The following is a 14,847-nucleotide window of genomic DNA, read 5'->3' as shown; positions in this document are numbered from 1 at the left end:
ATGGAGCCTGGAGCCCCTCAGGCTCATTTGGATAATTTTGTAAGGTTTTATTTTCTTAAAAACAAAGGCATAAGAAACTCCAAGAAGAGCAGATCGTGCCAGAGGGTGTGCACACCAGTATATCCGTGTGCTCCACAAAGTTTGATACCCAATCTCTCCCGAGTATAACAATACCCAATATGTGGTGGTAACCTGCTGTATGGGCACACGCCAGGGCATCGAAGGGAATCTGCACCATTCAGAGCAGATTATGCATTGTCCCTTTTTATTGGCTATGCAATCCTTATATTTTTGGTAATTTGGACATATTGGGGCTTATTTTCTGCGACATGAGATGCACTTTACAAATACTTCATTTTAGTGGGTCTGTAGCTTATTGATGAGATTTTATTAACTTTTAAAATGTATAGGTGAAAAGAAAATCGTCAATTTTCCTTTAATACAATAATGGGGGTCATTTACTAAGGGCCCGATTCGCGTTTTCCCGACGTGTTACCCGAATATTTCCGATTTGCGCCAATTTCCCCTGAATTGCCCCGGGATTTTGGCGCACGCGATCGGATTGTGGCGCATGGGCGCTGGCATGCACGCAACGGAAATCGGGGGGCGTGGCCGAACGAAAACCCGACGGATTCCGAAAAACCGCTGCATTTAAAACAAAAAATCTGTTGCGGAGCTTGCACTTACCTTCACTCAGCATGAGCCGGTGAACTCTAGCGCATTCCGATGCTTTTCAGTGCAACAGCGCCACCTGGTGGACGGCGGAGGAACTACCTTAATAAATCCCGGCCGGATTCGAATCCAGCGCAGAGAACGCGCCGCTGGATCGCGAATGGACCGGGTAAGTAAATCTGCCCCATTATCTTTATTCTACAGATCACTACCATTACGGTGATACCTCATTTATATAGTTTTTTAATATATTTTTACAATTTTACTGGAAAAAAGTGAATATATATAGAAAATCTCATTATCTCAATATTTTTTGGTTGACAGAGCTGTTTTAGGGCTTATTTATTACGTGTTATTACGCGCCGAGCGCGTACCTGCCTGCGCCGGCTATAACGTTTAAAAAGTGTTTTAAACCGCGATACCGCGGTTTAAAACACTAACTAAAATAAGCTCCGGCACCAGCTCACCCTGAGCTGGTGCCCGGTATTTCCATCGGAAACCTGCCACTACAAGTGGTAGGTTTCCTTTAAGAACAAACCTACCGTATATACTCGAGTATAAGCTGAGTTTTTCAGCACAAAAAATGTGCTGAAAAACCTCACCTCGGCTTATACACGAGTCAAGTAAAAAATAAAAAACTCAATACTCACCCTTCGGTGTCCGGATCGTTGGCGCGGGTCCCGATCTTCAGCGTGAGGCTCCCGATCCTCGGCGCGGTACCAGGCGGCAGCACCTCTTCTTTCTTCTGTGGCCGGCAGATCGCGTTCTTGCGATCTGCTGGCGGGTGCACAATAAGATGCAGCGGTGTCGCGGCTGATGACGTCATCAGCCACGACACCGCGGTATCATAGTGCGCCCGCCAGCAGATCGCATGGACGCGATCTGCCGGCTACAGAAGAAAGAAGAGGAGCCGCCGCCACCTGGTACCGCGCGCTGAAGATCGGGACCCGCGCCAACGATCCGGACATCGGAGGGTGAGGGCAGGCTGCATACTTTATGGGGGCAGGCTGCATACTTTACGGGGGCAGGCTGCATACCTCGTGGGGGCTGGCTGCATACCTCATGGGGGCTGGCTGTATACCACATGGGGGTTGGCTGTATACCACATTGGGGCTGGCTGTATACCACATGGAGGTTGGCTGGATACCACATGGGGGCTGGCTGTATACTACATGGGGACTGGCTGTATACTACATGGGGACTTGCTGTATACTACATGGGGGCTGGCTAGCTGTATACTACACCCTCGGCTTATACTCGAGTCAATAGGTTTTCCCAGTTTTTGGTGGTAAAATGAGGGGTCTCAGCTTATACTCGGGTCGGCTTATACTCGAGTATATACGGTACAGAACCTATCCTGTATGTAACCAGGGGACTGCCTGTATATATTTAGATTTTTTAGCTAATATAAATATCAGTAATGTTTAGTTACTAAGACTGATTCCTGCTCTTTTAGCGAGAGTGAAAGCCATATTTAAGCAGTGCAGGATTCCCGGTGATAATATGTATGCTGTGAAAGCATCAGCGGTCCTTCTAATCATATGTAAATATGACCTTTCCTTCTTTCTTGATGGATTAAGTAAGGGCAGGCTATGGTTAAAGGGGAGTCAAGTGTGGACTTATTTTCTTAAAGGGAACCTGTGCCACATTTTTTCAAATACAACTAGTGGCAGGTTCCCATAGAGCCCTATTAAAGAGACACCCATAAAAAAGGCACTAGGAGCTGCTTACTAAAGTAACCCTCCGATAAAGCTAGCAGACACTGCCGCAAAGTAATATAGGAACGCCAGACTACGCTCAAAGTGTTCCGGCATTTTCATGAGGGGGCAGTCCGAGGCGCTGCTTCTTCCCCAGTCCGGTGGTGACTGCCGAGCTTCATGCGGCAGTCACCGCCTCCTAGTCCCACCCCCTCATGAATATTCTATCCTATTGTACAGAGCGGCAGTGTCTGCTAGCGTTATCGTAGTATTCCGATAACGCTAGCAGTGTAACACTGCTGCATTTGTTGTAGTGCTAGGAGATGCTTACTTTAGCAAGCAGCTCCTAGTTCCTTTTTATGGGTGCCAGGTCCTCTTTAACTAAATGACAACCTTCTTTTAGCTAAAATGTGTTTTCCCCAAACCCCCATAAATCAACTTTATAACCTTGCCTTGCATTTTGCCAAATCTAGAGTCTCCTACATTAGCATACCGTACCCCATGTTTGTAACTGATCCCATGAAATCACAGCAGCCACCACAAAGGATGGGGAGCAGAAGTTCAGGGAGGCTGTTGTGATTTCATGTTATCAGTTAGATGCATGGGGTACAGTATTATAATGGTAGTAGGCTAAAGGACCTTTTATGATGTCACCCTGGTCACATGACATGCATTAGTGATGCTAAGGCATGGGGAGGAGCTGCTGGATTCAGCCTTTGGATGCCACACCCCCTCTAGCTTGCTCTAGATTTGGTTATATGCAAGACAAGGTTATAAAGTTGATTTAATGGGAGCTGAAGGAAATACATTTTAGATTAAAAAAGGGTGTCATTTTGTTATAGGGCTCCATGGGAACCCTCTACTACCTGGATTTCTGGAAACTTTGGTGACAGGTTCCCTTTAAATCTACACAAATCTTTAGCAAATTCTTCCTCAATTTGATTAAAAAGTATGTATCTAAAATCAATTTCACAGTAAAATAACAAGAGGCAACTCAACTCTTTGCATAGTTTTCTTGTATTGAGATCACTGTATGAGGCCTCAGATATCTTTAACGGATTCCACTACAGATTCCTGTGATACGTAACCATGTGAATATTACCAGATAAAACAGATTTCATGCTGTTATAAATAGATATATATTCCAAGATTGCACCTTCTCCAAAGTCAGTCTGGGCCATTCCTCACCCTGCTGTTCTCTAAGCTTTCTAGCAACATGAAAAAGTTGATCCAGTATCACAAGATAATTCATCATTCTTATATGTAGCTTTTAGCTCTCATTGAACTTTTCTAAAGTCCCTCCCATCTGCTCTGAGTGACTGCTGTAGTACTCAATCAGAAGACTTCTGCAGCTTTTACTCAGAATAGAGGGGAGGAGCTATGTTGCAGCCATTGACGTGTGTCACACCAATCCTCCAATATAAATCACAGTCCTGTTGCACCTAACAACAAATGCAGTTATATTGATAAAAATTTCCCACAGCTGCTGGAGACTGCAGTTCTGCAAGATTGTGGGTTCCTTAAAACGTAATTAAACTTTTGAAAACATTTGGGAAATGAATAATACAGATGGTAATAGTAAACTTTGTAACAAACTTTATTTAAAAAAATCTGTTCCTGTGTCCGCCTTTCTTACATATTTAAGCAGCTTTCTGTTCTGTATCCATTGACAGCTGAGAGATAAAGGGACCTGATGAAGTGTCTAATGACTTCACTCTTTACAGACAGTCCCTGTATACTCTACTCTTCTAACATAGCTGAATCACAAGGCCATATATTTTCCATACAAGGGTTAATCTATAGCCTCCTTATCTGTCTATAAAAAACTCTTGCCTAACTCTGCACTAATTATTTAGCTATCTGCAGGTGTTTAGCTGCTAGCAGAGGTTTTACTTTGCCCCCCAGGCTAATCTCCATTTGCCACGCTTTCTGGTTGCCATGGGAAACCGTATAGTACAGCTAGAGACAACAGTAGGCTTCTTGAGATGGTCTGTAGGGCCTGTAGTGATGTCATAAGCATCTGACTCATCACATGCTAGAGGCTGGCCAATTACAAACAAGCTGTCCTGCAACATTTAAAAATACTTAGTTCGTTGCAAAGGACCTGTAGTGATGTCACAAGCATGTGACTCATCACATGCTTCAGATCGGCCAATTACAAACTTGCTCCCCTCTTCTGGCTTCAGTGGGGTGAGCTGATGTCACAACCAGGAAGTGCCCACCCAAATAGCTGAATCTGAATCTAATTTTAATATATACTAGTAATGGAAATTACGGCTCTTCTTAATGAGCTGGCTCATTAGGCTCCACTCACTAAGAAGACCTGCAAGCCGCAGGCCAGTCAATCACCTCATTCCACACCATTTCTAACCCGATTGTATCGGGTCAAAGGGGACGTGGTGAGCTGGTTATGGACAGGGTTAAGCGAGCCGGCTCGTTCGCGAACGACACATCACTGCTATATAGCAGATATATCTCAGGTTAGGAAGAAGCCAGCAGCATGATACAGATATCATTGGAATTGTTATCAAAGGCTCTCTCCAGCTGTGCTAACTCTATTTTTTATCAGTAACTTTACAGTTATGCTTGAAATTAGTATGTTACTAAGTTTATTATTATAAATCTATTAATAATATTCATAAATAATGTTTCAAGGGTTTAGTTATACTTTAACATAACACAAAAAATGTATGCACTTGGGGCACTTATCATAAATTCCTGTGCAGGAACAGCAATGTGAATGTGGTACGAGACAGAATATAAAAAGACACCCACTATACAATAATAACTGGTATCAACAAAAAATGGGATTATGGTAGAAATTGAGCAGTGTTAGGCATTCAATGACTTCAACTCTGACTTCTATTAGAGGTAATAAATTGGTCTGTAGCACAAAAAAGTAAAAAAAATTAATTACATTGAGAAAAAACTGTGAAAGTAGAGTAATTGTGGACTGGGTGCATGTCCATCTTGGTCGAACACATAAGAGCCGGAGATAAGCGGCTGACAAGCACCTCTGGGGTCACCTATCGCTAGAAAAAAACATATCCATCCTATGAGATCCTTATTTCCCCTGACAGCAGCCGCAACCATAAGTCTAACAGAACCCAATGATATGAAATTGTAAGCGAGCCAAACGAATGTCTTCTCTGTACATCGTTGCCTTTGATGAATAGTGATGTCGGAGGTTGATAAAGATAAGCAAAATGTATACAGCCGCATCTATAGGATTCAGCCGGGAGAACAATAAACCTCCCTGTAACAAGGTAACATCCGTGACCTATCGATTCCCATTATCTGATGTTATTTTCGGTTACCTCTACGCTGTGAATCTCCACAAGGGCTGCTTGACCCTCAGCCGGGAAATTGGGGCAAACTCTTATCATTTGCCCCCGGGCTCCGAAACAGATGGTAACATGGGGCAGGGAGAACTTCATCGGAGCAGTCGGTTGCGGAGTTTGCTGCAAGGTCTCTTTAAATAGATCACAAAAAAGGGAGAAAAAGATGAAACATTTGGAACTCTGAATCATCTACGAGATGTTCTAAATAATGGAATAGCATGAAAAAAAAGAGTCCATTTTATCAATTATACCGTCATTGAGGTCGTACGGATCTGACTGCTATGTATAGTTAATGTGCTGGGAAGCGCCATGGTGCTAATACGTCCCGCGGTTCTGTAGCCGGTATCATCATTTATTTAACTCACAATGAATGCCATTGCCCTGGCATTGACGACTAGGACATAAATTGGTTTGTCCAGCTCTGGATTGCTTAGATTAACTTGGCTTTTACTGTGAGAACCTGAGACTGGCGGAGATGAAAGGCGAGACTTGTGATGGTTTCATTAAAAAGAAGGCATGTTGGTTAATTTGTATAATAATTCTGCAGCAAAGGCCTTTTGGGTATTGCAGAAATTTGAGAGGACTGGCAATGATTAAAGGGGAGATCTAGCATTTTCTTCTCGGCTTTGTGATATGTTGCTCAATAGTCGGGTTTTTTTTTAATTTCCATAATTAAATGTTGTTTGATGTCTTTCACTTTGAATTATATTGCATTTTAAACTTGTATTAAACACCACTTAGCTGTTTTTAATATTATGGAATAGCTCTGTTCTTTTCATAACTAAATCTAAGGAGATGCGGTTTATAGTTTTGTTACGGTAGACGTCTACGCGGTCATTCAGACAACGTTCAAGTGTCCTACAGCAGGAAGAGCTCTAGGACACTTGATACAGGAGATAATTTCGGAAGAACGAGTGACTTGACCGCAAACGTGAAAGCGAAATTATTTGACAATTAAATATGAATTGGCCATTTCTCATTTAGGAAAATATGGCAAGTATACGCAGAAAAACATAAAAAGGGCTACAATTTAAACAGAACCTGTAATGTCTGCAGTACAGAATTGTACATACTATTATTATTATCTGCAGGCAGCATGTTATAGAGCAGGAGGAGCTGAGCAGATTGTATATATGTCCTATCTGCAGGCAGCATGTTATAGAGCAGGTGCAGATGGGCAGATTGTCGACTATTGTCGGAATATCCAACGATTTCCGATTAGCGCCGCATTTAGAAGGGCTTTTTGAAGCACGTGATGGGATTTCGGCGCATCGGCACCGGCTTTCACGCGACACAAATCGGGGGCGGGACGTCGGACGATCCGACGGATTCGGACAACACGCAGGATTTAACATTCAAAATTGTGTCACAAGCCATGCACTTACATGCATCGGGAAGAAGAAGGTGAACTCCGGCGGATCTGAGCAAGGAAGCGACACATGCAGGAAATTGGATGCACCATCTTAGTGAATCGCAGCAGCTCCGAATCCTCGTCGGACAACGCAACTCGGGGATCACGACGGGACGGGTAAGTAAATGTCCCCATTGGGGGACATTTACTTACCCGGTCCCTTGGAGTTCCCGAAAGTGCAATGTCTGTCCAGAATGCACTGTGCCGCAATTCACTTAGATTGTGCACCCGATTTCTTGCATCTGTCGCTTCCCTGCTGTGGTCGGAGTTCACCATCTTCCTCCCGGTGCATGGGGGGTGAGAAGGCTGTTGTCACTGGTGCTGACCCAAACAAGAGCTGGCACTGAAATCCTTACTTATGTTCTGTAATAGGTGATTGATCTGTAAGAGAACAGAAGGATCTCCAAAAACCTACCTGCAGCTGTCTGCTTCCTGAACCTTTCTCTGTTCACCAGCTGCTGACTATGAGGGTGCTGGATTTTGGACCCTCACCTATCTGATACTGATTTTGTTAATAAAAAATATATTGTCTGAAAATTTTACTCCTTGTGATAGACAAAACTTATATTTATTGCTAAAACACTGAGAATCCTTACTCCTACTCACCATCCTGCAATGGATTCCAGGAATCTAGTAGGTCTGATGGATCCTGCATGTACTGACTTAACTCATAGCTGCTGGAGGACATGCCGGAGTCTCGGTACTGGGACAGCAAACTGGGTTCTCTCAAACTGAAAGTCTAAGAAAGAAATGGAATATGATGAAAATGTATGTATGGGTTTCATCAAGCCCAATATGGGAATGTTCCCTTGGACGCCCCTAACTTTTGGTTTTATAGCACCTAGATACATGCTACAGTTAAGCATCTCATCTTTCATATCGCATCAGGATTGTGGTTCTGTGAGCTACAGAACCAGAGGTGCAGGCATCTAAAAAATAGCTGAGAACTGAATTTTTATCTGCAACTCACATTTTCAATTATGTCGTTAACTGACAGAACTACAAGATATGTATTCTGAAAGAGGAGATTTTTTTTTCTTTAAAATAACCACATAATAAGAATAATTGATCACGGTGGCTAAGTGGTTAGCACAACAGCCTTGCAGCGCTGGGTTCAAGTCCCAGGGTCAACACCTGCAAGAGTTTCTCTCCGTGTTTGCGTGGGTTTCCTCTGGGTCCTCTGGTTTCCTCCCACACTTCAAAACATACTGGTAGGTTGATTAGATTGTGAGCCCCATTGGGGACAGAGACTGATTTGGCAAACTCTGTGCAGTGCTGCATAATCTGTGTGCGCTATATAAATAAAGAATTATTCTTTCTATAGTGCCAACATATTCCATAGCGCTGCACAGAGCTTGCAAATCAGTCTTGTTTCTAGGTACTATAGAACCAAAGAGAGGGGTGCCTTAAGTGGCAGTCACCCTGCAGTCTCTAAACTTGACTCATCTCAGGCAAATATGACCCTTGTCTGCTCATTTTCACGTGAGAATTTTTGTAGGTAAAAAGGGTGAGATTTCACATAAATGAAGGGATTTTTGAAAGTATATTTCATACACTACCTGAAAGATTAATGGGGTAAAATCTGGTGTCAGGTTCCCTTTAAAGACATTAATCTACGGCAAACATGAGACTGTAATGAGATGCAGGAAGCTCCTTACCTCCAGTCTATCCATAGCAGAGTCACATCTTCTCTCTGCAGGGTATCGGGAACTATCATACTCATAGCCTTTCCACCTTCCAAAGCAAGAAACATGTGTCAGATAGAAATGAAAAAAAGTGTTAATGACTTATCATAAATATGCAAATTAACAAACTAAATTTTAGAAAATTAAACACGGAGAATATTCCGAGGCCGACACTTCATGATTACAGAGAAGACTATGGAATCGCCCTTACAATCAGTCCTGACATTACGGTTTTGCTGTAGTTTGACTATAAAACTCTGTGGTTAGTTGTATTATGTTACTGAAAAGACAAAACAGAAAATCAATGTGAGAACCGGGACTAAAACGCTCAGATATATACAGTCATGATAGGAAGGAAGGGACAAACCTATCAGGACAATCTCAGGACTGTACGTATATTGACTGGTATGAGATTAGGTGCCAAATGCATTTACAACTGCACATTGGGGGTCATTTACTAAGGGCCCGCATCGCTTTTTGCCGTCGGGTTACCTGAATTGCTCCGGGTTTTTGGCGCATGCGATCGGATGGTGGCCCATCGGCGCCGGCATGCATGCGACGGAAATCGAGTGGCGTGGCCGCAAGAAAACACAACGGATTCGGAAAAAACGCTGTTTTTTTTTTTAAAGTGTCGCTTGACATGCACTTACCTGCACCCACGATAGCTTGGTGAACTCCAGTGAACTCCGATGGACTTCAGCGCAGCAGCGACACCTAGTGGACATCAGGCGCACTACCTTAGTGAATCGCTGGAAGACCCGAATACTCCACAGAGAACGCGCCACTGGATCGGGACAGGACCGGGTAAGTAAATGTGCCCCATTGTGCTATTGTACCTGTGGGTGTAATGTTATAGAGAAGGAGGAGCTGAGCAGGTTATACACAGTGGGGGACATTTACTAAGGGTCCAAATCGTGTTTTTCCGACGGGTTTTCCGAATTTGACTGTTTTGCGCCTAATTGACCCGGGTTTTTGGCGCACGTGATCGGATTGTATCGCATCGGCGCCAGCTTGCATGCGACGAAAAACGGGGGGCATGGCCGTCTGAAAACCCGACGGATGTTTAAAAAAAAAAAAAGTGTCGCTTGACCCACACATTTACATGCACCAGGAATAGGAAGGTGAACTCCGGCGGACCTCGGCGCAGCAGCGACACCTGGTGGACATCGGGCGCACGACCTTAGTGAATCGCCAGAAGACCCAAATCCTTGTCGGAGAACGCGCCGCTGGATCGCAACTGGACCGGGTAAGTAAAAGAGCCCCAGTGTCTTGGATGAAAAACAACCTAGTGATTGTGTTACTTTATACACATTGTTACAATATGTTCAATATCCTCAGCAAATCCTGCTCTATAACGAGTTGTCGGCATATAGGACTCTATGTTCAATCTTCTCAGTAGCATGTTGTATACAGTTAGGACACTATATACATCTGCTCAGCTTCTCCTGCTCTATAACATGCTGCCTACAGCTAAGACACTTTATACAATCTTCTCAGCCCCTCTTGCTCTATAACATGCTGCCTGCAAATAGGAAACTATGTACAGTCTGCTCAGCTCCTTTTGCTTTATAACATTGTGTTGCAGGTTTTATGTACTTCACTTCTTTTGGTTTATCAGTTGATGTTTGCAGGACACTATTTACAACTGCTCAGCCCTTTCTTCTTTATAACGTGCTAACATGCGGATAACAATTTGTACAATCTGGTCAACTCTTCTTGCTCTATAATATCCTTTTTGAATGATGGAAGAACACAGTAAGAAAAAGATCAGCTCCTCCTGCTCTATAACATGCTGCCTGCTTATAGGACACTATGTACAATCTGCTCAGCTCCTCCTGCTCTATAAAATGCTACCTGCAGATAGGAAACTGTGTATGATCTGCTAGCTCCTCCTGCTCTATAACATGCTGCCTGCAGATAGGACACTATGTACAATCTGCTCATCTCATCTTGCTCTATAACATGCTACCTGCTGATAAGGCACTGGGCCACATTTACTAAGAATGTTGGAAACTGCACTAAAAGTGCAGCCTGTGTATAATGCTGGGTTCGTCAGAAATCATGCATCTGTTGCTTCCCTGCACTGGCCCGACAGAGTTCACCAACTTTTTTGTGCTGCACCTTTAACATAGGGCGTGCAACACACTTTGCATGTTAAATCTGGCACACGGTCTGACTGAGCACTAGACGGCCCCTAATTTATATTGCATGGTTCTTACATACCTGTGCAAGCAGATTGCACTAGAAAGAACGTGCAAAGTCCAACATCAAACTGGCGCACGGAGCTTAGTAAATGTGCCCCACTATGTACAATTTGCTCAGCTTCTCCTGCTCTATAACATGCTGCCTGCTGATAGGACAATATACCGTATTTTTCGGACTATAAGGCGCACTAAAAATCCTTTGATTTTCTCAGAAATCAAAGGTGCGCCTTATGGTCCAGTGTGCCTTATATATGAATCTTACTTACAGACAACAGCTGCCTTAAACTGTGCACAGGTCTGCCACCTGCTGGTCATTCATCCTTATAATCAGGTGCGCCTTATAGTCCGGTGCGCCTTATATATGAACCTAGATGTTTTAGCAGGCATTTATTGATGGTGCGCCTTATACTCCAGTGCGCCTAAAAGTCCGAAAAATACTGTACCTATAATGCAATAATAGCTACAATATCTTGGATTATTCTTGTTCCTTTTAGTCTATTACTAGTAGATGCTGTATCACCTGTGTGCCTCTCTTTGGTATTGGTATTGGACATTGTCCGTGGTCTGATCAGAGGTGTAAGTGGCGGAAGTATTCTGCACCCAGTGCTCAGTCTCGCTGTTGTACGTCCTTCTCCGTTCTGCAAGAGGAAGAAAAAAAGTTTAAAGGAAACCTACCATCAAAATCAACCATGATAAATCAGATATTTACTCAAAGATCCAAGCACTCGCATTACTGGAACACGGCCAATAATTGTGATTATTTCCCCATTTACGCCAACTACACACCCTGTACAGCCGGCAAACTTTCATAAGTAAAAGTTTTCTGCATATGATTAATTTCCCCTGTGACTGTGGTAATCCTCTTATATTTGATATCCATGGCCTCCTTTCCTCTAAAATCAACTTCTAAAATTATGCCAATGAATCTGAGGGGTTCTTGGGTTCGTTACCAGAGCCCATCTGTGCTTCAGATTCACAGGCTGTTACAGTGTGCTGGATCATTTCTCCCTTCCACTGTGCAGAAACTTTCTCTATATCAGTCAGAGGGAGGAGGAAGTGCTGAGGGGGTAAGAGGGACGGGAAAGAGTGTAACAGCTGCTGAAGTTGCAGCACTGGGGGTCTCCAGTAATGCCCCTAGTGTCCTTACATCTCATTAGAATAATATTAAAAGTTGATTTAGAAGGAAGGAAGGAGGCCATAGTACATATAAGGAGATAACCACAGTTACGGTGCCTGGATCTATGAGTAAGTGTCCCTGGTTTACCATGATGGATTTTTATGGTACATTTCCTTTAAGACTATGAAATTATTTCCAGAAATCAGAAACTGTTACATCATTAATATTTAGCGGCCCCTCTTTGATTAGGTAAGTAGGTTCTCTGAGCCATAGAGAAGAAATTCTTTTTGCAACCTGAGTCAAGCAAAACAGAAATCTAATTGAGAAACTTTAGGAAGAAGCGAAGTCTACGTGTACTCGACACATCTAATTCAAAGAGCTATGAAAGATATGGAAACACTAAGAAGTGGAAAACAGCCACAAGGAAGTGCACTGTACCTTTCTCTCTAGAAACACCAACTGGAGGCTCGTAATTATAGTCTCTGTTGCCATAGTTTTCTCTTTGTACAGTCTCGTAAAATCCATATCTTTCATCATATCCCTGCCTGGAAAGATAGGAAGAGGTCAAGCAAATATGGGATAGAGAGGACAGCTTTATTTTACTGAAGCTACGTTCTTATTAGATGTAACAGTCATACGTTTCCACAGAACACGCTCTGAGACCTGTCAGGCCGTGAGACGCACATGCAGAGCGAAAACCTTAACGTAACAACCAAGGTTTCATGTCAACTCCATTCAGGTAGCATCAGCCAGATATAATATAAGTACAAGACTGACAGACTTCTGTGGATAGATAGACGGGGGGAGATGAGAGAGAGAGAGAAAGACTACAAAGATAGATACTTTGGAATAAGATAGATGGAAAGAGACAAACAAAATAAAAAGAAATATATTAGAAGAAAGAAAGAGAGAAAGAACTATAAATAAATAGAACACAGAAAGATCGAAAAGAAAGAAAGAAAGATAGATATGTATTATATAAAATAGGAGAAATAGGGAGAGCAGGAGAGGGAGAGAAAGAAAGAAGAAATTGATAGTTGTGTATGATATGAATATATGTAAGAGACAGAGGGAGAGAAAGAAAGAAAGAAATTGATAGACATGTATGATATAAATATATGTAGGAGAAAGAGATAGAAAAAGAAAGAAAGAAACAAAGAAAGAAAGAAAATGATAGATATGTATGATATAAATATATGTAGGAGAAAGAGGGAGAGAGGGAAAGAAAGAAGGAAAGAAATAAAGAAAGAAAAAGAGAGAATAAAGAGAGAGAGAGATTTATGTAATAAAAGGATATGAGAGACAGAAAGACAACAAAATGAGATACTTTGGTATAAAACAGTTAGACAAAATAGAAAAAATATATAAGTAAGTAACATCTGAGTCAGGTCGCGTGAAGTTTCCATATTTAGCATATTGATTATGAAATCCTATGGGCAGGTTCGTAATATCTTAAGACCCCCATAATCCCTTAAAGGGAACCTATCACCAGCTTTAGCCCCACGAATCTCCTAGCCCCCTCATATTGGGTAAAATATGTCCTTTCTAGAACTCCCTCTTTTATGTTAAATCTCCTTATAGACAATCACCTCAAAAGTCACACATGGCGTTTTTAGGCCGTTTTTAGTTAGTGCGTTTTCACATCGTTAAAAACGCATCAGTTTTTTTGAAAACACATGCGGTTTTGTAAGTTTTTCCGAAATTGCGCAATAAAAACGGACAAAAACGCATGCATTTTCAAAAAACAGATGTCTTTTTAAAAAACGGATCCATTTTTTAACGCATGCGTTTTTAACGATGTGAAAACGGCCCAAAAACGGCCAACTAAAAACGGCCCAAAAACGATAACTAAAAACGGCCCAAAAACGGCCTAAAAACGCCACGTGTTTCTTCACCCAAAGAGAAAAAGAGAGAAAGAGAAAAAGAGAGAAAAAAAAGAGAGAGAGAGAATAGCTTCTAACATATATATCAAGCCAATGCCTCTGGCATATATATGTAGCGTCTGTCACATATAAGGTTACACTGTAAAGTATAATGAGTGGTCCAAATTCTTCTCTTGACTGCCAGATATTCTATACTTTTTTGTCCACTGCATCTGTATGGGAACATTTAGCATGTACATCCAGTCCCTGTGCATACACTAAATATACATTAGTTATGTGACCATTACTTCCATCCACAGCCAGACCTCACCTTATAAAGGGCCATCCAAGATCAAGTACTTAAATGAGTAAGTGTACGCTCTTAAGCAAAATTCAGGTACAAATGAATGGCAAACTGAACAGCCAGAGCAGCAGATCAATAGATTAAAAATAAATCCAGCACTTTTATATTTCAGCGTCTTAGGATTGGATGGCCGCACCGAGCATTTCTGTAATAGCTATAAATGTGTGCAAAAAACACTGTGTAGCCGCCAGCTCCCCTCTGGCTGTAAGTCTAACATGATCATTATCTGCTGTTCAGAGGAAGAGATGACGCCATAGACACAACTAGTTTATAATTCTTCCCATAAAGTCTTTGTCACTGTACAGGCGACGCAGATGGCGGATTCGGCTCACGTAATAGCGCTGTGCTTTGCCTTAAACGATTTATTCTTGTTTATACAGGGACACAAATTTCTGCTCCACCTTACATGTCAGCGGTGTTGAAAAAAGACTATGCTTAAAGGGTCCATGTCCATTATTGATGACCCAGCTCCAAGGATCTACTTCATCCAATCA

At 42.3% G+C, this 14,847-nt stretch overlaps 1 protein-coding gene across 7 annotated transcripts in view; it reads right to left on the bottom strand.

The window, feature by feature from the left end:
• The window catches only part of SEC16B (SEC16 homolog B, endoplasmic reticulum export factor), a 168,622-nt gene that overhangs the window by 135,469 nt on the left and 18,306 nt on the right, over positions 1–14,847 (bottom strand). For all 7 annotated transcript variants that reach the window (XM_072127404.1, XM_072127410.1, XM_072127407.1 and 4 more), the window contains 5 exons: positions 12,566–12,672; positions 11,531–11,648; positions 8,780–8,855; positions 7,728–7,860; positions 5,687–5,841 (listed from right to left, as the gene is read on the bottom strand). In XM_072127404.1, the coding sequence (XP_071983505.1) occupies positions 5,687–5,841; positions 7,728–7,860; positions 8,780–8,855; positions 11,531–11,648; positions 12,566–12,672 (589 nt within the window). The remainder of the gene's footprint in view (positions 1–5,686; positions 5,842–7,727; positions 7,861–8,779; positions 8,856–11,530; positions 11,649–12,565; positions 12,673–14,847) is intronic.

Source organism: Engystomops pustulosus, chromosome 10 (genome assembly GCF_040894005.1).
Source record: "Engystomops pustulosus chromosome 10, aEngPut4.maternal, whole genome shotgun sequence".
NCBI lineage: Eukaryota > Metazoa > Chordata > Amphibia > Anura > Leptodactylidae > Engystomops > Engystomops pustulosus.
Note: the sequence above shows the minus strand (reverse complement) of the source record. Positions and strands in the feature narration are given on the sequence as shown.